This window comes from Danio rerio, chromosome 5 (genome assembly GCF_049306965.1).
Source record: "Danio rerio strain Tuebingen ecotype United States chromosome 5, GRCz12tu, whole genome shotgun sequence".
Lineage (NCBI taxonomy): Eukaryota > Metazoa > Chordata > Actinopteri > Cypriniformes > Danionidae > Danio > Danio rerio.
The window spans coordinates 54385830-54412074 of record NC_133180.1 but is presented as its reverse complement, the minus strand read 5'-3'; the positions used below and the strand labels follow the sequence as shown (position 1 = coordinate 54412074).

At 37.3% G+C, this 26245-nt stretch overlaps 1 protein-coding gene across 6 annotated transcripts in view; it reads left to right on the top strand.

Annotated features, from left to right (window-relative positions):
* Positions 1 to 26245, top strand: part of si:ch73-280o22.2 — a 288368-nt gene that overhangs the window by 38112 nt on the left and 224011 nt on the right. For all 6 annotated transcript variants that reach the window (XR_012406339.1, XR_012406340.1, XR_012406338.1 and 3 more), the window contains exons 5-7: positions 13617 to 13787; positions 16214 to 16299; positions 20618 to 20827. Coding sequence is in view for 3 of the 6 variants with exons in the window: in XM_017356332.4 (XP_017211821.2) it covers positions 13617 to 13787; positions 16214 to 16299; positions 20618 to 20827 (467 nt within the window). In the remaining 3 variants the exon portion in view is untranslated. The remainder of the gene's footprint in view (positions 1 to 13616; positions 13788 to 16213; positions 16300 to 20617; positions 20828 to 26245) is intronic.

Below are 26245 nucleotides of genomic sequence, written 5' to 3'. Positions count from 1 at the left end.
GGTGAATGGGCTGGCCCATCCTGGAGCACCTTGACCTTCCTTGCTTTCAGGAACTTAGATATAGAGGGTGAAGTATGAGAAGGAACGCTATCCTGCTGAAGAATTTGCCCTCTCCTGTGGTTTGTAATGTAATGTGCAGCACAAATGTCTTGATACCTCAGGCTGTTGATGTTCCCATCTGCTCTGCAGAACTCTCACACACCCCCTTACAGAATTTAACCCCAAACCATTTTCTGTGAGAATCTTGGGTCCGTGCAAGTTCCAATAGGCCTTCTGCAGTAATTGTTTTTAATGGGATGCAGGTATCAACTAGATTTTTTGTTGCTCTTACAAATAGGATAGATGACAAGATTTTGTCGGGTAGTGTACGTATACAATACGTACAGTCCTCCTCAAAATCTAGATGTTTTCACCAGCCCAATGGGATGCCATAAAACCCCACTCCTAAATCCAACCCTCTTTGGGGGATACTTTTACTAAAATGCTAAAATGTACGAATGAGATTGAACTAATTTACACAAATTAGCCACTAAATCAAAAGGTTACGAACTGCAGAGAGACTATGTTGGCTTTTACACAAAAATGAATAAATAAATCATGATCTCACATCACACAACAATGCACTCTCGTTTCTAAATGACAGGGATTTTCCTATTGATATCTCTGCATTCAGATCATGCTCCATGCATACATTTTTGGTTATTTTATTATTATTAAAAAATATTCATAAATTGATCACTTTTTTTCTCTCATTTACCACAATCTGCTGTCATTCACATGACGTGTAACAAAGCCTGCTTTCCTGGAAGCTACCGAAGTCTTCGCCTTATTCACAGTGGTTTCCTAATCCAGAATATTTACCTGTAGAAAAAAGAGAGAATGAAGAAGAGTAGAGAGCTTGTTGTTGGTGGAATTGTTATGAGGCTTTTTGAGCTAAGACTTGGTTGTCAGGAATGTGTGCATAAGCTATTCAATTCTGACACTTTTTTATTAGATAAAGGTATGCTGGTATTAGTAGTAGAAGATTGCATTTATGTAGCCACATATATAAGACTTTAGGAAAGTTTTGGGAAGTCAGCTGATTAGAGGTTCATGAAAACTTTGGCTGAATATTAGGGTAATTAACTAAAATTCTTACATTTTTTTAAAATGATGATTAAATGACTTATGCTACAATATAAAAGCAGTTTATGTTCCTTTTGACTTTGTAAACTAGTAATGATTATGCATATCTGTGTAAATTATTCAAACATGAGTTCCAGAATTTATTTATTATTCTATAAACATTTTTGTGCAAATTGGAGCAGAGACTTTTTTTTACTCTAGTATTTTTTTTACTGAATGTCTTGTTTTTTTGTACTTGAGTTCACATGTTTTTGCTTAAAACATTTTTAATTTGTGTGAGAGAAATGTTATCTCAATTCCCATGGAGAAAAATTGTGACCATCTCTTAACAGTCTTAAATTTTAAAGGGTGATATATGACGAGTTTCTTTTAATAAATCTAGTTTTTTGAAATTGAAATCTTCAATACTTACTGTAAAAACATGATTCTGAAAACTCCTGTTCTAGTCATTTTTTTAGGACTCCAGTTTTAGTAATTTTCATAAATCAAGTTTTTTGCTATTGTACTCTTCAATGCACAACATAAAACATGACGATGACGATGAAAAATTGAGTTAGGTTTTCGCAAATAAACTCTTTATACCCATCCTGCTGTTGCCATGTAACAGGAGTCTGCAGTTTTTGACCAGTCAGGATAGACTGGAGTATTGTTGAATATTTGTGTCTTATACACTGGATAGTGCCACTTTGACATCTATAAACAGACATCTTTCCTCTTCATTAACGATACAGAGCGCCTGCAGATCAGATACTGACTGGCATTTGAAACAGCCAATGAATCATTGTAGGCATCGCCACTGTAGGATTTGTTTTTTTATGTTGTTTGTCTTATTTTCTTGGCATCTACGCCAGCAATCCATTCAGAACTACTAATATTTGTGCAGCTTACTCATTCTACCAAGATTTTTTTTTCAGTTCTTCTTTAACTGGAGGAGTCTCAGTTTACCCCCTTAGTGAACACCAGTACACAGTCTTTATACTTCTAAACCTCCTCTTCATTTCCACCTGCAGCAGCGAGACAGACTGAAGGCTCCTCATCCTGTTTTATAAGGACTGATATTTTATTCTCATATCTCATTTCTTAAACGAAGATGCGGATACTTAATTTTACACTATGCCGTATATACTATTTTAAGTGATTGTTTACTTGCTCCCAAATATACCTTGGCCATTTGTCTGTTATTTTCTTTATGTGTGTTGCATAATTTCCATCTATACTTCAAGCGTTGACCACCTTATTAATCAAATTTCTCTTCTGATCTCAAGCCTAGGCAAATACCTGAGAAAGCAACAATCAGAGCCCTCATTTTTATGATCTTTTCATGTAGACTTCTTACAAAATATTTTACAGTGGTCATAAACGAATATTTCCTCAATTTAAAGTACTAGCGTAAGTTAGTAAGTTTAAATCTGAGAATTCCATGCTGCTTTTAAGCAGATACTTCTCAAACACTTGCGTGGTGTTCTGTTAAACTTTCAGCCTCCTCCATCCGCTATTCCATCTATCCGCTGTGCTCCCAGGCCTTTCTTCTTTTACTACATCTGATATGAGCGCAATGCCCTTTTAACGACCCCGGCGAGGCCCTGACTCTCAGCTCTTTTCACAGTAAACGACACGTATCGCTGCTCTCAACACCTTCAACACCTCCACCCCATCATCGTGTTGTAATAACCCCCATTATGGCTTCAGTGGCTGGGCCATCCTCCCGCACAGGACTCCTAATGGTTAGCTATGAGAGAGGCCCTAATAAGCCATTAATGGCGGGGTAATAAATAGCGCGACAATGGCTGGGTGGGAGGAGAAGACTAGATAGAATGACAGCGGAGCATTAAACATAAAGGTGAGACGCCTGCTCTAAGTGTGAGTTAGTGCTGGGGGTGTCGAGGACGGGTGGGGTTCAAGGACACCTCTAAGAGGGATGGAGATGGATGACAGGTTTGCTTGAGTGAGGTTTTTGTATCATTTTGCATTACGCACAGAAGCAACTGGCATGAAATTTGTCCTGAAACATAGAAAATTACAGTTTATTTGTGCAGTGCCGTAAGTATTCTTCTATAAGAAATAGTGTGTGGAGGATTCTACCTACTGTATGCATTGTGTGTTATGTAAGTGCAAGTCACATGACCTACAGAGCTGTTTGAATATGTTCAAATATGTTTATCCACAATTTTTTTAATTTAGACTAGTTTCGTCAAATGTTCTGATACTTTGGTGGAATAATATAACAGTGTGAAGCTACATTACTGGTACCTAACTATACAGTTGGTATATACAGCGCATACAGAAAGTATTCATAGTGCTCAATGTTACAGCTTTATTCCAAAATTGATTCAATTAATTTATTTCCTCAAATTCTACACACACACACACACAAAAAACCCTCCAAAAAAAATCACATGTACATAAGTATTCACAGCCTTTGCTCAGTACTTTGTTGATGCACCTTTGGCAGCAATTATAGCCTCAAGTCTTTTTAAATATGATGCCACAGGCTTAGTACACCTGTCTTTATAAATGTATCAGGTTGGATAAGAAGCGACAGTGTACAGCCATTTTTAGATATCTCCAAAGATGTTCAATAAGATTTAGGTCTGGGCTCTGGCTGGGTCACTCAAGAACATTCACAGAGTTGTTATGAAGCCACTCCATTGATTTTTTTGACAGTGTGCTTTGGGTCATTGTCCTGCTGGGAGATGAACCGTTGCTGCAGTCTGAAGTCAAGAGCACTCTGAAGCAGGTTTTCTTTCAGGATGTCTCTGTACATTGCTGCATTCATCTGTCACTCTATCCTGACTAGTCTTCCAGTTCCTGCTGCTGAAAAACATCCCCACAGCATGATGCTGCCACCATTATGATTCACTGTAGGGAAGGTATTAGCCTGGTGATGAGCGGTGCCTGGTTTTCTCCAAACGTAACGCCTGACATTCATTCCAAAGAGTTCAATTTTTAGTCTCATCAGACCAGAGAATTTAGTTTCTTAAGATCTGAGAGTTCTAATTCCAGGTGGGGAGTGACTTCAGTCTGGCCACTCTACCATACAGGCCTAATTGGTGGATTGCTGCACAGATGGTTGTCCTTCTGTAAGGTTCTAATCTCTCCACAGAAGAACGCTGAAGCTCAGACAGAGTGACCATAGTGTTATTGATCACCTCCCTGACTAAGGCACTTCTGCCCCAGTAACTCTGCTTAGATGGCCGGCCAGTTTTAGGAGTCCTGGTGATTCCAAACATCGTCCACTTATAAATGATTGAGGCCACTGTGGGAATTGGAACTTTCAGAGCAGCAGAAATGTTTCTGTAACCTTCCCCAGCCTTGTGCCTCGTGAAAATTCTGTCTCGGAGGTCTACAGACAATTCCTTTGTCTTTATGCTTGGTTTGTGCTTTGGCATGCACTGTCAACCCAGGGACCTTATATAGACAGGTGTATGCCTTTTTAAATCATGTACATCAGCTGAATGTACCACAGGTGAACACCAGTTAAAATGCTGAAACATCTCAATAATGATCAGTGGAAACAGAATGTACCTGAGCTCAATTTAGAGCTTTATGGCAAAGGCTGTGAATACTTAATTACATGTGATTTTTCAGGTTTTTTATTTTTAATAAATTTGCAACAATTTAACAAAAAATCTAACTAATAACTAATCAAACTGATACCTGCTTATAGACAAAGCTCTTGAAAATGTTCCTTGAGGTCCATCAAAGGTTTCTGTTTACAATTTGTATTGTAGTGTTGAGAATTGTAACCAATCACTGGCATTTTAGTGACAACTCAGAGACAGTTTGATTTGAATAGTTTGTAAACTCTGACACCCGTAAAGCAAATTACAATGCAAATAATAGACCAATTTAGAGCAATTCTACTGCAGGATTTAATCTGACATGCAATGCTTAATTAAACTAATTTGAACACTGCATTGTAACGTTTTAGTTTATGTACTTAATAGTGCTACTACTAATATTTATTCATTCATTTATTTATTTTCTTTTTGGCTTAGTCCCTTTATTAATCTGGGGTCGCCACAGCAGAATGAACCACCATTTAGCATATGTTTTGCGTAGCATTGATCTAATCCAATTCGCATGTCTTTGGGCTGTGGGGGAAACCAGAGCACCCGGAGGAAAACCAAGTGAACGCTGGTAGAACATGCAAACTACACACAGAAACAGCGACTGACCCAGCTGAGGCTTGAACCAGCGACCTTCTTGCTGTGAGGCACTACCTACTGTGCACCTTCATCGCCCAACAATAAATATATTTAATTTAATTAATTTATTATTTAAATTTTTGAATTGGTATAACAATGATAAAATATAATATCAATCTTCCCACATCTATAATTGTTAGCATTTATAGATTATATATATATAACAGATTGTAGATTACATTAACAGATGTTTCCCACATCTATAATGGTTATAAATGTTATAGGGGCAAGTTCAGGTACTGGAAACCTTGTCATAGGTGAAAGGTCATATGGATTCCACAGCAGATTCTAAAGAATGATATTCAGGAATCAGTCAAGAGGCTGAAATTATGGCAGAGTTAGATGTTTCAGCAGAACAATTACCCAAAGTGCAGCTCCAGATCTACAAAGGAATTCATGCTCAGTCACGATACAATGTTCTAGAATGGCCATTCCAGTCCCCAGACTTGAACATCATCAAAAAATCAATGGATTGATTTGAAAAGGCTCATTCACACTCAATACCCTTCAAACCTGACTGTACTGGGGACATTTTGCAATGAAGAGTGGTCCAAAATGCCTTCAGCATGAATTCAGTGACTTATCCTTGACTATAAGAAATGTCTACAAGCTGTTATTTCAACAAAAAGATGGCTCTACAAAAGATTGATGTCACTATTCTGCTGGGGTGCCCAAATTGTTGCACCTGTCTATTTTTGTTATGACTCAAATTGCATTGCTTCTGTTGATTAAATTAATACTATGTAAGAAATGAAATGTTGCTTTTCCATAGGGTATAAAATATATTCAGATGAAACTGCTGCTTTGAAAGGCCATCATACTATGACTTGCAATTATGATGATTATGAGGCATGGCCAAACTTTTGCATAAAACTGTATGTGTATGTAAATCACATTCAAAAGCACTTATAAATAATAATCCAGTGAAGCAAATACAATAGTGAAGTAATAAGGAGTATGTGAACACAGTTATGCACGTCATTAAGATGAGTGTTAATCCTGAAGTTATGAACAGTTCTGGATACTATGATAGGACCTAAAGTACTCCAATTCTCAATACATATGTTACTTGTGTGCTGCATGTGGCACTTTATGCACAGGTCTTATACATAATGCAGTGTGTTTGGAGTGATTTTACTGACAGGCTGATGTGCTTGTTTAAGGGGGGAAGTGGATCGCAATGCATTCGTGTAGCCGTTTCCCAGTTCTGCCTCACAGTCTCCCTCTGGACCCCATTAATGAAGAGCCAGGATGCTTGTATGACATGCTCACCTGTAAAAAAACAAAATGCACGCACATACAACACATACATATACATTGCAAGTGCATGAATTCCAAGGCACATGCTTTCCAACCTCATGAGGTCAGTCTCTGCATCTATGCAATCTTCTGGCTTGTGAAATTATGAAATAACGACTACAAAACAAACCTATGTGTTGTGGTGATCAAAATTATTTTTATTTATTTTTATTTTATTTTATAAATAATGTATTTGTGGTTATGTCATCCTATTAGAACATTGCTTCATAAAATATACCCCAAAAAAATTATTTTAAAAATAAAATACCATATTGACCAAAATTGAGGAACAGCAATGACTGTAGGTTAAAATAAATGATATAGCAAATATCTCCGAAGCTTACAGCAGTCAGAAATTTGTAGTTAATGTAAAGACCCGTTCAATGACTTGAGCACATCCTCAGGGCATCCCTAGTCTTTCACACTGCTCTGCTAGAATCTCCTCCACTCTTCTTCAATCTCTTGTACTGGAGTGGGTTTCTTAGCCATAATTTTGCCACCAATGATCTTTATAAGATTGTCCATCGGGTTTATATCAGAACTCTGGGCTTCCACAAATACTGCAGAAGACTTATTGTAATCCGCATTGACCCACAATTCTCACAGAAATCAAATCAGTCAAGTTTGGTGAAGGAAAAACCATGATTTGGGGTTACATTCAGTATGTAGGCATGCAAGAGATCTGCAGAGTGGATGTCAACATCAACAGCCTGAGGTATCAAGACATTTGTGCTGCCCATTAAATTACAAACATTAGGATAGCGCTCCTTCTCATACTTCAGCCTCTACATCAAAGGTCCTGAAAGCATTGAAGGTCAATGTGCTCCAGGATTGGCCAGCCCAGTCACCAAACATGAACATTATTGAGCATGTTTGGGGTAAGCTGATGGAGGCATTGAAGAATTAATCCATACCTCCAAATATATATGTTTTAGATATTTACAAGTGAGAAGCTTGGTGCAGATCCATATTGTTTCTGGATTTCCTTGCCATCCTACCCTGATAGAAAAGGCTCTCCTCGATAATAGATCAAAATCACTAATAACGTGTTGTTTAGAAGCTTTGTTGCTAGGAGCAAAAGGTATTAATGAGGCAACCTCAGATGTTTGGCAGAGAGATCTGGGATGCTCAATCGATGCAGACACTTGGACACACATTAGGCAGTATGTTGGCAATATATCAATCTGTAATAGAATTAAAGAACAACAGTTTAATCTTTTGCATTGTCTCCAGATTACCCCTATCACATAGACATAAGTTTAATTCAAATTGTTCTCCATTTTGTTTTAAGTGCAAAGTTGAAGATTGTGACTTTTATCCACTGTGTTTGGAGTTATATATAAAATGCTATTGGGTACAGATTTGTAGGATTAAGTGTTATATTTAATACAAGATGTGACTTCGACTCTCTTAATTAATTAGGTTATGCTGATAGTAGTTTTAAGAGTGCAAGAAACAGGATGATGTTTAACTTTCTTACCTATGCTTCCTGTAAGAGTATTTCTTAAATGGACATCTGAACCACCAATAGTATCAGAATGACATAAAGTAATATTTGATCTTATGCCATCTTTTGGAATATATTACCTTGTAGAACAGGGGGAAAAGTTGTACTTTTTATCAGATCTGGATCTTTCCTTGAGTATGTGGGTGCCAGGATTTCAGGTACATTTAACCTTAGATCACCCTTGGCTAATTAGTGTATTCTTCCATTATTATTATTACTTTGTGTATTTTTATTTCGTTTATATCTTCATTATGTGATGTGATGATGCTGTGATGTTTAGAATTTGGTTGTAATCTGTTTTCATTGTTCTGTTGTTTTGTTTTGTTAAAATAAAAGCAAAAAAGCAAAAAAAAAAAAAAAAAGAAAATACGATAAATCCAAAGAATCTTGATAAACTCTGGGAGTCCTGTAAGAACACTTTCTTTGCCATTCCAGACTTTATTAATTTATTTGAGTCATTGCAGAGATGCATGGATGCAGTCCTCCAAGCTCAATGTTAATTATTTTTCCACTGCACCCTGACTTTATATTCTATACTGTACTTTATTTCGGTTAGATGACAAGACTTTTGTCTAAGCAAAGTCAGACCTTACTGTCCTAATTAAATCATTAAAAATCAAGGCATGATCATTTTTTATTTTCGTAAAATAAGCGTATTCTAGAGGTCTTTGCCTTTCATGTAAGCCACTTCTGTTACCAAATGATCAACTAGAAGACATGTTATTATTTGATGTTCCTAAAACTTGGATAAGCGACAAGGCTTTTGTCACGTAGTGTATAGCAACAAAAAAGTATAAATAATAAATAATATAAATAAAGAAAAACAATACGTAAAAATTGTAACTTTTTTTAACTTTTATTTAAGGTTTAAAATGCAAATCTATTTAGAAGCACTCGTTTGATTAACAATTTAAGTCTCTGATATACTAAAGTACAGCAAATTTTTCTTCATATTTCTAAAATAATCATCTAAACATTTGTCTATTTTTCAAGACTATTACTGAAATTAGTATAAAAAGCTGAATGCATTTAAATTTACACAAAAATCGGAGGAAATCTGTGGATTTCTGCGGACACAGATTCTGTGTGCACCTACAGTAGCTTAACTTAGAATAGGACAAAGCAGTGACCTCAAAATGTAAGAAATTGTAGGTTGCTCTTTAATTTTGATCCCCGCAGTTTGTTCACAGTTTGTGGCTGATTAAGTGGATAGAAATGAGAGTTTAAGATCGCTGTCATATTGTCAGCTTGGTGATAACAAAGTGACAATATGGCGTTAGAATCCAGAGGCGATATTGTTGCAATTATTGGCTCTCCTTTTCTTTTATTTCTCCCCTCCCTCCAGCTCTTTCCCACTCAGTCTTCCTGGAGCTTTCATAGACGGGGCTAATGCCTTCCTGATCCACTCCCCAATGCCTTTTCTGTCAGAGGAAGTCATTTAAGAGCACACACAAAAGTATTTGTCGAAGTGTCTGAAAATACCGCAGCCCTCTTCTCCGCGGCCCATTCTTCAGGCCTAATGCGGAACATCCCCTGGGTGATGGCTTTGGCAGCTGCAGAAATGGGAGAGCCACGCTGGAGATGAGGGTCATCGGCGGGTTACAGGAGAAAGTTTGTGCCCAGCAATGTTTGACTGTAGATTTGAGAGGAAACTTTACAGCCTCTGTGGGATTGGTGTAGATTGCGAGGCCACGGTTCATAGCCCCCTGGTGTCAAATGCACATTCACAAAGTCTTTCAGCTTTTATTATTTTATTTATGTGTGAAATGTGCAATCTCGGATTACGGTGTGCCATGCATCTTGTTGGAAATGTCCTTCGGTGTAGCCTTCAATATGCCTCCAATATCTAGAAACGCATAATGAAAAATTAAATGCGATGTTAACAAAATTATCATTTTTAGCAATCATACTGCAACACAGATCTGGTCAAATTTCCATGGTGGTCCCATGTAGGCAAGTTTGACTGAATTAAGTTAGCCATTGCTGGCAGATGCTGTATCCACTATTGTTTAAATGTATTAATTTCAAGAATATATATATATATATCAAGAGTATATATATATATATATATATATAGGCCCGGATTGGCTAATCGGGAGGACCGGGAGAATTCCCGGTGGGCAGGTCCGTTTTTTGGCCGCTAGGGCCAGTGTCCCTAGCTCCAGAATCTGTTGCTCTCAGCAGTCACACTTTTTAAATTAATTTATTTATTTATTTGACCACAGTCTTCTTATTCATTATTTTACCGCAGCTCTGCTCTTATTACATATAACCAGCCTGCAGGTTAATGATGATATAACTCAGATGAGTCTATTTACAACATTCAACTGTTGTGGTCCAGTGGTTAGCACGTTAGATTTCGACGTCGCCGACCTGGGTTTGATCCTGGTCTGATTATGTTATTTTTTTTATTGTTAAGACATATAATACTGTTAGGGTTGTTGAACATTTGAAGTTCTAAAGCAGCTGTTTTCTCAAAAAAAGATATGATAGTGTAATTAGAAACTGAATTGGAATTACCTTATTTTAATATAGTCAGTCGTGAACTGAGGTGGGCCGGTCTGAGGCTTGAAACTCCAGGGCTGAAAAGGAGTCCCACTCCGGCCCTGTATATATATATATATATATATATATATATATATATATATATATATATATATATATATATATATATATATATATATATATATATATATATATATATATATGTATATATATGTGTGTGTGTGTGTGTGTGTGTGTGTGTGTGTGTGTGTGTATATATATATATATATATATATATATAWTTTTTTTTTTTTTTTTTACAAATCATATAGAATATAGTGTATAGAGCCTGTATGAACAGAGTAGGAGTTTAATTCGCATTGCCGGCAATAAGTCTTCCAGTGCATGTTGGACTCGGGCAGGGCTGCCCTTAGTCACCAATTCTGTTCATAATTTTTCCATTCATCATTCATTCATTGGTTTTCTTCTCAGCTTAATCCCTTTATAAATCCATGGTCGCCACAGCAGAATGAACCACCAACTTATCTAGCAAGTTTTACACAGCGGATGCCCTTCCAGCTGCAACCCATCTCAGGGAAACATCCATACACACTCATACACTATAGAGAATTTAGCCTACCCAATTCACCTGTACCGCATGTCTTTAAACTGTGGGGGAAACCGGAGCACCGAGAAGAAACTCACACGAACGCGAGCAGAACATGCAAACTTCACACAGAAACGCCAACTGACATCTAAGCTGAGTGATCTGGGCAGAAGGGCCTTAGTCAGGGAGGTGATCAAAAACCTGATGGCCACTCTGTGGAGAGAGGAGAACCTTACAGAAGGACAACTATCTGTTCAGCAATCCACCAATCAGGCCTGTATGGTAGAGTGGCCAGACAGAAGCCACTCTCCACCTGGAATTTGCCAAAATGCATCTGAAGGATCTGAGCCAAAAAGCAAAGCACTCGATTTGTCTGTCACTCTATGTTCCTACTCTCACCTATGGTCATGAGCCCTGGGTCATGACCGAAAGGACATGATCACAGATACAAGCGGCTGAAATGTTTCCCTCGCAGGGTGGCAGGGCACACCCTTATCGATAAGGTGACAAGCGGCTGAAATGTTTCCCTCGCAGGGTGGCAGGGCACACCCTTAACGATAAGGTGACAAGCGGCTGAAATGAGTTTCCTTCGCAGGGTGGCAGGGCGCATAGTAAAGCCGCTGCTCCTGCACATCGAGAAGTCAGGTGAGGTGGCTGGGGCATTTGTTTCGAGTGCCCCCTGGATGCTAACCTAGAGAGGTGTTCCAGGTATGTCCCACCAGAAGGAGGCCTTGGGGAAGACCCAGGGCATGCTGGAGTGACTATGTCTCTCGGCTGGCCTGGGAACGCCTCGGGATCCCCCTGGAGGAGCTGGAGAAATTGTTTGGGGAGAGAGAAGTCTGGGGTTCTCTCATAAGACTGAATGAACGGATGCTATCTTACAATCTTATTTCAAAACGAAATAAATCCATTATTTTCTTCAAAACTTGAAAAATAATATCCCATAATGGTAAAATTAAAGAAATTTGTTTGAAATCTTTGCAATATTGTTAAAAAAAATTAAAACGCATGTGCATAAATATCCACAGCCTTCGCTCAATACTTCGTTAAAGGACCTTGGACTCAAGTTTTTTTTTTACTATGATTTTAGAGCTTGGCACATTTGTTTTGCACAGTTTCTCACATTATTTTTTGCTGTACCTCTCAAGTTCCATTACATTAAATGGGTGACATGTGCAATCAGGTTTAAGGGTCTGCTCTGGCTGGGTCACTAAAAGATATCTACTGTTGTCTCATCGCCTTTCACCTTTGTTATCTCCTTTGTGTGCTTAGGGTCCAGAGTGTTTTTTCATCAAGGATGTCTCTGTACATATTTGCATTGATCTTAACCCCAATGTAAATTTACCCTTACAAGCCCCCCAGTTCCTGTCAGCAAAAAACATGCCCATGCTTCACTGTTGGGGTGATGATAAGTGCTGCCTGGTTTCTTCCAGACAAAGAGCCATTTTATTAGACCAAAGATTTTTGATTTCTCCAGGTGCCTTTTGACAGTCTGCAAGTTTGGCCACTCTACCGCACATGCCTGATTGGGGGAGTGCTTCAGAGGTTGTTGTTCTTTTTGCTCATTGGGACTATCAATACTTCATAGTTTGTTCTGTACCTTTTCCCAGAAACTGTCTGCAGAACAAATCTTGGAATCTTCAGATTGAAACAAAGCAGATAACATTTCACAAACCTCTCCTGTAAATTCTGCAAACCTCAACAGATTTGCATCTGACTTGTCCAGAACTAATCTTTCCCTGATTTAGGTTGGTTTAGGGTTATTCTAGCTGGTGGACTAGCATAAATATCCTGTTCATCTACAAAATTTAGTTGTTGAATTTTGCAGACAAGTTTTTGTTAACATTTTGACCGAAAATGTACTTTTATAGAAAGAACTATCAAATGAAGCACCAAACCTTACAAGCACTTTTTCTTATAAGAACTAACAGTATTTGAAATACCACATTGCCAGTTTTCAAGAGTAAGCTATAGCCTACAGCAGGGGTCTCCAATCCCGGTCCTGGAGGGCCAGTGTTCATGCAGGGTTTAGCTCCAACTTGCCTCAACACATCTGTAGGGATGTTTCAAGTGTACCTAGTAAGACCTTGATTAGCTTGATAAGGTGTGTTTGACTAGGGTTGGAGCTAAAATCTGCAGGACACCGACCCTCCAGGAACAAGTTTGGTGACCACTGGCCTACAGTATATGAAAACACAGACAATATTTTTGGTTATTTATAAGACAGTGCCTTTGTTCATGATTGTGGTGTAGAAAGTGCTTGCAGAAGAGTTGTGTCTTCAACTGTTTCTTGAAGTTTATGATTGTCCCAGCAGAACAGATAAACCACAGAACCACAACGCAGAATATGCTGGTCTTGACAGATCTCTCTTATGTTCTTGTACAGCTCCTCAGGATCCTCCCCAAAGAAGTCGAAACTTCTGCCTCACCTCCCATCAGCTCAGGTGCTTGACCCAGCTGACATCCACCTTACTGAAGCTGGAGCAAACAGTTAAGGACTTGGCAACTCATCTGGGTTTCCTTAACTGTGCTGGAGAATCAGTCAGCAGTTTTAAAGGTACACTTTAACCAATATAAATCTTTTTATATAGTTTCTGTTATGCCAAACTGCTATAATTATTAAGAAATATTTCTTTACCTCCATATAAGTGCAGTCATCGGTCACTTTATTAGGTACACCTGTTTAACTGCTCGTTAATGCAAATTTCTAATCAACCAATCACATGACAGCAACTCAATGCATTTGGGCATGTATACATAGTCAAGACAATCTACTGCAGTTCAAAGTGAGCGTCATAATGGGAAAGAAAGGTGAATTAAGGGACTTTAAATGTGGCATGGTTGTTGGTGCCAGACGGGCTGGAAAAGCTAATATTGTATGGTAGGGTCAGAATTTCTCACCAACAACATGTAAGCATCGATGCATTCTGCCTTGTATCAATGGTTCAGGCTGGTGGTGGTGGTGGTGGTGGTGTAATGGTGTGGAAGATATTGTCTTGGCACACTTTGGGCCCATTAGTAACAACTGGGCATTGTGTCAACACCACAGCCTACCTTAGTATTGTTGCTGACCATGTCCATCCCTTCATGACTACAGTCTAGCTTTCTTCTGATGGCTACTTTCAGCAGGATAACGCACCATGTCATAAAGTGCAAATCATCTCTGATTTCTTAAACATGGCAATGAATTCACTGGACTCAAATGGCCTCCACAGTCACTAGATTGCAATCCAGTAGAGCAACTTTGGGATGTGGTGGAACGGGAGATTTGCATCATGGATGTGCAGCTGAAAAATGCAGCAACTGTGTGACACTATCATCTCAATATAAACCATAGTTTCTAAGAAATATTTCCAGTACCTTGTTGAATCTCTGTCATGAAGGATTAAGGCAGTTCTAAAGGCAAAAGTGGGTCCACCCTGGTACTAGTAAAGGTGTACCTAATAAAGTGGCCAGTGAGAGTATGTTGGAATCATTTCTCAAAATTAAATCAACGGCATTCTTCATCACATGACTACATATATTAAAATAGAATTTGTTTGTTTATTTATTTATTATTATAATATTGTTTTTATAGTTGTTTTATTGTATTTTTAGCCAGATTCCTCAGAATCAAGTAATCCAAAACAAAGTCAACTGTCAACTTTTCATTTTTTGGATAAACTTTCCCTTCAAATACTTTCTAGTAATCAACAAAACATCCATAGTAAGCAAATGTCCCCCTGAAGCAACTGCAAAAACATATACAGATGCAAATAAGTGGTATATGTTGCCCTCAGACTGAATGTGATATATGCCAGTCAACAAGATATATGGTTGTTGTGTGTGTGTGTTTTTAAGGGGATATCAGCATAGTGTAAATAAATGGCAGCCGATCAAGATTTCTGACAACAGTCTGTTCCAAATCTGACATGTGAAATGATTTGTCACCGTGGGAGCGGAAAAACCTCAAGCTATATTGTGCTCGACGGAGCCTTTAAATATGACATGCCTCCAATTCCAGCATATAATAGCGATGTCTCTACAGGCAGCTTATGAGACCAGACTAGTGGCCTGTAGCGTTACCTTGTATACATATGCTTTTTTTAATGAGAGTTTTCTCACCTTTCTTCACAGTTCTCATTCTGTGTGTGTGCGTATACTTTTTGCATATGGAAACATGCACAAATCGAGGAGGCAGGAAATTTCTTTTCATTTATTTTATTTTTTTTCTGCTATGAAAGTGACTGGTGCGTATAGTAATTTCTGTAAAGGTTACATTAAAAAACAGGACAAGCAGAAAAGGGCTGGATTTACTGAGAAGTAAACAGCCTTTAAAGGGCAGTTATCCAAATCATTAATTTAGCCAATCAAACGACTTAATTACCAGAAATTCATCAGATGGGCTTAAAGGTCAAAAAGTGACATGCCGGCTGCTTCTCTCCTCCTTTGCTTGACTCTGCTCCCTCTCTCTCTCTCTCTCTTCTTCAACTAAATTGCCTCGCCCGGGGTCTCACTTCCGAAGCGTCTGATTAGAAAAATGCGGCCTTGATGCATGCACTTTTAATTTGCCCCACAACAAGCACACACACACACTTATCCTCCCTCTAACCCTTCCATGGATTAGCCCAGATATGGTCATAGCTATCAGGGGTTCAAATCATCTCCAAAGCCTCCGAATTTAACAAAGCTTACTGTTGCAATTACTGCATCCGCTTTCTTTCTTTCCTCCACTTTACTGGGCGAATCACATCGTTGTTTGTTGGAGTTTAATATGTTGACCTGGCCTGACCCTGACACCCCACACATTGACTTATTTTCCAAAGGCACCATGTAAAGCGTGAATGCATATGCTAATATGTTAACGGAACATATGAGATGGTATTGCGTGAAATGTTTTTAATGAGCTGGAAATTGGAGGATTTGGAGCGCATTTCCTTTCGCGAGGCCGTAGTGACAGTTTACTGTAGATGCACTATGTTTGATTTGGCTTTTTCCATGCAGGGGTCCTGAAGAAGGTCAGGGATGATATGGAGGTGACAGGAACTGAAGACAAAGCTGCTGGTGATGTTGTGTTGCAGAGCAATGAGGTGATACCTTATTTATTCACTGATGGGGAAAATACTGTAAAACAGATTTTTAGTGCACTTTTTTTACTTTTGAAATAACTGAGAACTTTACTCAATTGTAATCAACTCTTTATTTCTTTTCTTTTTATTCTGCTTACACTAGCCAAAATATTGTACAAAACAGACAGAATTAATTTGAATATAAAGAAAAATCAAAGATTTTTTTTTTCAAATAAAAATAAAAACGTGCTGGATATATATATATATATATATATATATATATATATATATATATATATATATATATATATATATATATATATATATATATTAGGGCTGTAACGATACACCAAACCCACGATTCGATTCATATGACGATTTTTGACCCACGATTCGGTTTGTATCACGATTTTTTTTTTTTTTTTTTTTTTTTGGGGTGGGGAAAAAAAAGATTTTTAAAACTTTTTTTATTAAATAACATTTAAAAAATCTTTATAAACTAAACATTAAAGAACAATATTACCTATGCAAATTATTAACAATATAAAAAGCCATATATAAAATAAATAAATAGCCAAAGCTATATCACTTTTGTTTTCTTTGTAACAAAATAATGTTGAAAAACCAAACAGAACTAAACTCCATTGTGTAAATGGTTCAAGCATGTTGAAAATTCTTTTTCAATCAAGTTCTCTTACATAGAAAAAGTAAATTAAATAGCTACTAGGGATGCTCATTTCGTTAATTTTGCCAACCGACAAACGCTGCTCATTAATCGGTTATTACTGGTTAACTGGTCAGATTACTATTAATTTTATATTAAACAAATTGACCTGTCTATTTTGTGTCCGACAAATTAAATATTGCATTTTAAAATACTGATTTATTTTTATATGTTAGCATATTAATAGCGGAACAGAACAACAGAGCATCGCGCACCTTCAGTGTTTAGCACAGAAGAGCAGAATAATCTAAATAAAATTAATAAAATAAATAGAACTGCCCTAAATTATTTTCACTTAAATAATTAATTTATATTACAAAACGAAAATACTGACTGATTCTTTTTAATAACCGGCATAGGCTTTTTTCCAATCATAGCCTATGTTTTTTTCTTCCGTCAAATAAAAATCGCAGACTTCCTCAAATTGCCCGCTCCACGGAAAATATGCATTTATTTAATGCCTCGCTGTTATTATTATAATCACAAAACCTTTTACATTTTTAATAGAAATCATTATTTTAAAGAATATGTCCTGATATAGCCTATGGTTTCCTCTCTCTCCCGCGCGGTTCAAGTGCGCACGCTGCCTGATGAAAAGACAACAACAACAAGCGCATATGTTGACTTTTTGTAAACAGTTTTGTTGTTAAAATATGATATTGCATTAATGTGCATACATGCTTTATAAGCTGTAAAATAAAAAGTAAAGCCTATTTGTTGCGTTTATGACGCAGATCCAGGTCAACATAAGCGCTGCAGCATCAACACGTCTGTATCAAGCAATATTCTTCTTCCATTTTGCTTCTTTGGCAAATGTGTCTGTAGGCACGGGTTATACGTTATCGTCCCGCAAAATAAGTATGCCTTGCAGTTAAACAAGGGGCCGAATACAAAGGCGCACCTCACTGCCTTTATGTTGAAAAGGAAAAAAGAAGAGGCGTGGTCCTCTCATGAAACGACTGAATCAGCTGGGTATCGATTGTGCAAAAGTGTTGCTGTCTGTGTTGTTGTAATTGTAATATTTAATACTATTGTGATATTCATGATTTGTACATTCATACAGCTCTGGATAACTTAAAACAGCGATTAGACCTTCAGAGCGGCATTAATGCGTCCTGAAGTAAAGCGAAACGGCTATAAACTCCAGCAAGATAGAGGGATTATATGCAGAGCCATATACCTTTATCTTTCAATCAAGTATAGCTATAGAAACTGTGTTCATCTTAACTGAAAGCTTCGTCATGTTTCCTGACCTCACGCATAGTGCACCTGTCAGTCAGCACTCTCAAAGGTTCAAACAGAAAGCGCACTGCACAGTTACAGAAAAGTTTGCGCTGTTACCTGACATCTGGTGAATGCCCATCGCTCTCTGCGCAGCCACATTAACAGTGTGAGCAAATCAACGTATATGCGCTGAAAATCCGGCCGCTTTGACAGCATTGGCAATGTTTCTGGCGTTGTCGGGGTTTCAAGCGGGGTTAAGTTGGTTTTGTTTTTGATATTCCTGACACATTCAGACGGTCCCTTACTAAGAGCTCCGTGCGAGCTCTCCCGGCTAAATATTGCAAGGGCTTAAACGGAGCAGTGCTCGTATGTCGAACGAAAAAAAAAGTGATAATCAGCTCAACTTTTGCAGGCACGCGTGACGTTATTGGAAAGGTAGTCACGTGGTGTGTCGCGATTCTCCCTTATCACAGTGGGACACAGGATCGTAGATCTGAGTGTCCGATTTCGATTTCATATCGTGTATCGTTACAGCCCTAATATATATATATGTATCCAGCACGTTTTTATGCAGAAGATGCCCTTTCAGGCGCAACCCATCTCTGGGAAACATCCACACACACATTTACACTCACACTCATACACTATGGACAATTTAGCCTACCCAATTCACCTGTACTGCATGTCTTTGGACTGTGCACCCAGAGGAAACCCACGCGAATGCAGGGAGAACATATATATATTTCTCATTATGGACTGTATTTTGCATTGCAGCATCAAGTCTTCTTTTTGAAACAGTCCATTTTAATTCAATACATTTGTATTTTATTTTATTTTATTTAGTTTTTTATTTTATTTTATTTTATTCATAAAGGTTCAAGATTATGTTTTGGTAAACTACTGCAATATGTTCAAATTTATTTTAAGGCTAAACAAACAACAAAAACCTAAAAAAAAAAAATTAAATTCTCATTATGTACTGTATTTTGCATTGCAGCATCAGGTCTTTTTTCTGAAACATTCCATTCAGGGATCACGTCTCTCTAAAACCCTGCTTTTTGAGAGCCTACTCTGCACTCTGATTTATCAGATGGGCCAGTCTGTAATGATTGGACTACTGTTTACAGCACATGCTAAAATCAAGTGTCTAATACTAAATCTGAATTTCAGATCCCAAAGCTTCCTCAGCACTTTTAATCTTTGTATGGAAGAAAGACAAATTAAAACCTGGCAATAAAGCTGATTCTGATTTCTGATTTTAATTTTCTGATTCTGATATCAACATCAATAATTCTTTTGGTTTTAACATAAATATTTGGGCAAGCATCCTCAACTTCTAAGTGCATAGAAAGCTGATTTGCTTGTGGATCACTGCAAACAGCATCCTCTTAACATTTTTATAACAGAAATCAAATCTTTCGGCATTTACATCCCATTTCTGTTTATAGGGTCAAAGGAACCATTATCCAATGAGATTATACAATGAAAGATTTTATTACATTAAATATTATTCATATTTACAAAAGTATGACTACATTTGTGTTAGTATAACTGATGATACATTTTTTTTCTCTTTTGTGAGCTAATCGCTCTGTTTATCTTGCCCTTCAACCTTTGAAATCCTGCAAACCTTTACATTCACAAACAACTGTAGACTACATACACTGTAAACAAAATGCAGGGATCCATTCAGGCTGTCCCAACACAAATTGATTAATTTACACATTCAAATGGATTAAACATAAAACAATTAAAGTATCACATTAAAAAATTCTCAAGAATTGTTGGTTTGGCTCATTTTACATAAGTAGTTTGAACAAGCAGTAAGAGGTAATAGCTGAGAAAGCATATCGGTGCACACTAAACAAAGCCCTAAAACATCTTAGAGCTCCACACTCAAAAAAAATGCACTGAAAAAAGTGTTGCATGCAGAACTGTTGCAAACAATTTATTTGTGTTGAATTTAAACAAACAAATTAAGTTTAACAATGTTCAACTTAATTTGTTTGTTTAAATTCAACACACATAAATTGTTTACAACCACTTAACGTAAAAAAAAATTGAGTAAATCCAAGGAGTCATCTTTGAATTTTTTTTTTCAGTGTGCATTTCGTTGCCTGAAACTACTAATTTAAAATGATTAAAAACGATTCTTAAGTTTTTATTGTGACAACCTAGTTGGTTTATGTTCAATCCACTTAAATTTGTAAAAAACTATTAAGTTAACTTAATTTGTTGGAACAACATGTAATTGTGTGCAACCCAGGATTTTTACATGCCGAGACTGCATTGTTGTGTTTATATATTTTGGCAGGATTTTAGCTTATAAGTGTGCAGCATATGTTTTAATCAATGAGTTATCATGTTTTAATCCATTGTACTTGCTTTAAGGTTGTGTGTCTTGAGTTTGGATGGAGGGCTGCGTTCAGAGACCTCATTCCTCAGATGGCGCACTGTGTGAAGGTGGTGCTGGATGACGTGTGTAATAAGAACCTACAGCAGGAGGAAGCAGCACATGCATCAGACTCTGCAAACATCTCCATCACTCCAGTTACCCACAGACGCGCTCCAGAGAAAGACTCTCCCAAGATGGTGGCCAAGGTAACTTCAAAGATTTATGTGTGGGTTTATCAGTTATTTATGACAATAAATGTCAAATTAATAATAATAATAATAAAAAAATTATAATAATAATAATAAGAAGACGAAAATTAGAATAAGAAAACTTACTACTGCTGCTGCTGCTGCTGCTGCTGCTGCTACTGCTACTGCTACTACTACTACTAATAGTAATCATAAATATAAATAGAGTTAAATAGAATATACTAAAGTCATATATTATTAGTTGCTCACTGTATATTGAATATACAAATTAAATAGCCCATCAGGCTTTTAAAAAGCATCCTCATCAAATCATCATTAATGATTACTGAAGTAAATATTTATTCATTCATTCATTTATTCATTCATTCATTCATTTTCTTGTCGGCTTAGTCCCTCAATTAATCCGGGGTTGCCACAGCGGAATGAACCGCCAACTTATCCAGCAAGTTTTTATGCAGCGGATGCCCTTCCAGCCGCAACCCATTCCGGAAACATCCACACACACACTCAAACACACACTCATGCACTACGGACAATTCAGCCTACCCAATTCACCTGTACCGCATGTCTTTGGACTGTGGGGGAAACCGGAGCCCCCGGAGGAAACCCACGTGAACGCAGGGAGAACATGCAAACTCCACATAGAAACGCCAACTGAGCCGAGGCTCGAACCAGTGACCCAGCGACTTTTTTGCTGTGAGGCAACAGCCCTACCTACTGCGCCACTGCTTCGCCCCCTGAAGTAAATAGTCACCTACATCTTAGCTGACTTGAGGCTGAGTTAATTAAGAGTATTTATTTATTTATTTATTTTTTATTTGTTTCTAAATTGTCCCTTTAACCAAGCTCTTTTACACTTAAATGTATATGTTTTCTGTTTATAAATGCCTTCACTTCACATTATGGGATGTTGATGTCAGATACTCTACAGTTTTACTCTACAGGAAGTTTTACTCTACAGTTTTACAAAGTAACTTTTATTAGTTTGGTATTTTGAAAAATAAAATAAGTAAATAGTCTATGAATAAATAAGTAGAATAACAGAAAAGGTACCTGTACACTTTAGGTACACAAGTTTTTAAAAGTAATAAACTAAAAATAGCAGTAAAAAGTCACTTTGTTTATTTTATCAATATTTTTACCTCAATAGTTGTTGTAAAAGAGATTGAGGTCCCAGAATAGATTTAAAAAATGTAACTAAATGGAAAATATTCATAAAAAAATAAAAATAAAAAAAAAAAAATATATATATATATATATATATATATATATATATATGTATTGATGCATTATGTTTGCAATGCAAAGGGATTGGGAAGCATAATTATCCTTTATAAGTACGCTTCAACATAAATAATGTGATTTACTTTGTAATGCAGTTTATTTCTGTGATACGATGCTGAATTTTCAACAGTTTACCACCACATGGTACTGCAGAAACCATTGATATTCTCAATAAGTTTTGAAACTGAGCTATAGAGAAAGATGTTTGTGATGCATTTGCGGATATTTCCTTCCAGTCTCTTTTGAAATACTCCACTGGTTCACAGTGACATGACATGTCTGCTCGTCCTTAGCAGGCACCGTAGCTCCAGGAGTCTCTCTGGTCCTGTGGGTTTGCTCTACGGCCCAGAGTCTTGCCTCATTTTATCCCTCATCACGGAGATCCCCGTCTGAGATGAGCAGTACTCGCTGCAGCTCAGGCAGATTGATGAGCCGTCACAGCCCCAAAGGATGGCCTCTGTGCTTGGATAGGAAGCAGGTGTTTCGGTCTCTGCCTGCCCCCTGCACCAGCCCTTTTTTTAAAACTTGTTTAAAACATAAATCTCCACAATAGACAAAAGTTTTGAAGAGGTTTTTTTCTGAATGGAAAGTTTCAAAAACTTGGAAAGAACTTTAAAAAGTAACTAATAATTTCCAACTTGCTATTTACACTACATCCTTATATAGCATCAAATATTCCACTAAAAGCATATTAGGATTGAAAAGAACAGTGTTTGTAAGAGTTTTGTGCTTTGTATACTCTTTAAACACCATTAAAGGGGACCAATTAAGAAAAACTCACTTTTATTTTTTTAATCGTTTAACTATTAAACACTGTTTTAAGGCAACAATGTGTGAATGTAGCCAGCCTCTAATAATTATTAATATTTAATTCCTTTTTTATAGTCAACGTTTATTTTCCTTCGGCTTAGTCATTTTTATTTATCAGGGAAGCACCTGGAGGAAACCCACGCCAACATGGGGAGAACATGCAATCTCCACATAAAAATGCCCACTGACACAGCTGGGACTTGAACCAGCAACATTCTTGCTGTGAGGTGACAGTGCTAACCACTGAGCCACGCCGTTACCTTTTTTATAATCATATTTCCTAAAAACAGTCAGCAGAAACACTTTGATTGACAATCTCCCTTTGTAAATGTCATCAGAGAGGGAAAGTCCTGCCCATTAATGGCGATCTATGCCTCATTGGCATAAATAGCCCTGAGTGAGAAGCACTTTTTACATTATACCTGTCACAGATAATGTCAGCAACTAAGAGGCAATATACATGTTGAATTTTAGGATGCACAAATGAGCACTGTAGTTTCGATAAACTACCTTCCTCTGAGTCACTTCTTTTAACAATTTCAATATAAATATTTTAGCCCTTTTATAAATCTGTCATTTTGCTGTTGCATAGGTGTTTGTAGCTCCTCCTAGGTTTGGGTCTATAGACTCCGCCCTGCCCCCATCGCAAACCTGCTTGTGAAAAATACATACTCAGGCCCTGTTTACACTAATATGTCTAAGTTTTAAAATGGCGTTTTAGAACATGAATGATCCACATCCACACTGGCGTATAATCTAGCATTTCTACTGGGGGAAACCGGAGCACCTGAAGGAAACCCACACGACCACAGGGAGAACATGCAAACTCCACACAGAAACGCCAACTGAGCCGAGGTTCGAACCAGCAACTCAGCGACCTTCTTGCTGTGAGGCGACAGCACTACCTACTGCGCCACTGCCTCTCCTCAATTCAATTCAGTTCAATTCAATTCAATTCAATTCAGTTCAATTCAATTCAATTCAATTCTTTTTTATTTCTAAAACACATTCTAGTATGTAGATTGTGTCAAAGCAGCTGAACTTAAATTAAGTTCTTAACTATATTGGCTCACATAACCACTAAGCTATTTGCACCGTCTCTCTTTGTTTAGATTTAACCTCCACATGTAAACCTACTTTAAAACCTTTATCAGCAAAAAAAAAGACGATTTTTAATGCAACATGCCACCTCTCATGAAGAACATCAGCATTTATGTCTGATTTCCATACCAATCCAATGATGCCACTGCGTGCTGCTGACACCCTTGGAACCACATCACTAACAAGTGTCAAAATTAGTTCACACTCAAGACCTGAACAACGCATTTACGTGTAGGTCAGTGCTTCAGAATGAGCAGCCCTCATCTCAAAGGTTAGCATGTGCATTTATTTGCATTCTCTCCTGCCCCGGGCGTCTCAAAACCCCTTCTTTTTGACACATGTCACCACGGCCCAAGAGCAGACAGCGTTATGCTAACCCAGACCTGACTTAGCCAGAACGTAGTCGGTCCAGATGCATTACCGATCAATATTTCAACCATTCATATTCATACATTCACGTTTTGCTGCGAACACTCTGAGTCGCCAGACATCCTGTCTGCATAATATTTCTGCGAACCATTTATCAAACCTGAAACCGCCGTCCAGCTATTGACCATCTCATGTTGACGATCGTCCTTAACCCTGTGTGAGGAGAAGGATTTAGCTCTGCAAGAAGATGGCTGTGGAGTTGAGCTCTTAAATGTTTTAAAGCTTTGCTGAGAAATAACCTTGCTGTGACTGTCCTATTGGAATCCATATCTTTGATCTGCTCTAGTTAAGGGTTCTCCGAACCGGAGCAGCAGGCTTTAGAAAGCCATAAATCTCACAGACACCTCTCGGGTCCTCATCACCTTGGATTGGGGTGAATCTTTGCATTCTCGCCCACATCTCTCTCACACTTCCTGCTAAGCTTATAACAACAACACCCAGCCTGTTATTGACTCGCTGTCCACTCGGCAGATTGCTTCAAGACCTGTTCAGCCTTCCGGTTTTACAGGGTCTCACGATGCTTTAGGGGTGTCAAAAGCAGCGCAGGTAATAACAGATACAGTTATTTGTATTAGTATCAAAGGAACACATCTATAATTTTTTTAATAGTTCAACCAAAAATTGAATTGAAATATATATATATTATATATATATTATATATATATCAGTCATAATATCCTGATAATCATGATATGAAACATGTCATGAATTTGAATTTGATTTTATGCATGCTTATGACAACTGTCATTGAGTGTCATTTGCTCAGCTTTGTCATTTAAAATGCAAAGGTGACGTTGTTTGAGATATCTTTGTTATGACAACTTGACATAATCTAATACATCATTATCTATCTTTGTCTTTGTCATGACAACTTGACATTACTAAGACAACAAAACCTGTCAATGTATCCATGACAACTTTATATTACCAACTCCACATACAGTAACTCATAAATCTGTTATAAAGAAGATTGTCATAAGGCCATTATAATTGTGTTATGATTTTGTTTTATTTTTTGGCCTCAACTGCAGTGGTACAAAGTGTATTTGTTATTAACATGTCATAAATTGCATGTAATGATGTGGTTATATAATTATTTGACATAATATTGACACTTTTAAGGATATATTTTTGTGACAAATTCTTTTTGTTCCATTGAAAATAGTGAGCAGAAACATAATTACACAATTATATTGTCTTCATGACAATCATGTTTATGACTAATTTATGACGAGTTATGTTGTCTTGGCAATATCAGGTTGTCTTGACAAAAACACTGACAAATTTTGTTGTCTTGGTAATGTCAAGTTGTCATGACATATACAAAGACAGTTTAGGATGTATTTCTTTATGTCAAGTTGTCTCAAACTTATATCTCGAACAATGTCCTCTTTTAAATGTCATTTAAAATGACACCTGAGCTAATGACATTTAATGACAGTTGTCATAAGCATGCATACAATCTCTTACAGGTCACCATTTTTCTCAGAAAACATTTGTAAAGGAGACGTTGAGATGAAATTTTCCGTGGATGCATCTACCAAAAAAATCCAAATTTGGAAAGAAAACAATCAAATTAGTTTACAAATGAAGTTATGTGTAATAAATTGTAATGATGCAGGGAAAAAACTATTGAATACATGACGAAAGGAAGGTGTAGAAAGGAAGTGAAAGCTTAGACAGCAGCTGAAATCTCTCAGTAGTTCTTCAGCAACCCTCTGCCATTCTTCACTGCAAATTAATATTCGCTGATTCAGTCTAATGTCTGCATTAACAGGATGATAATATGTA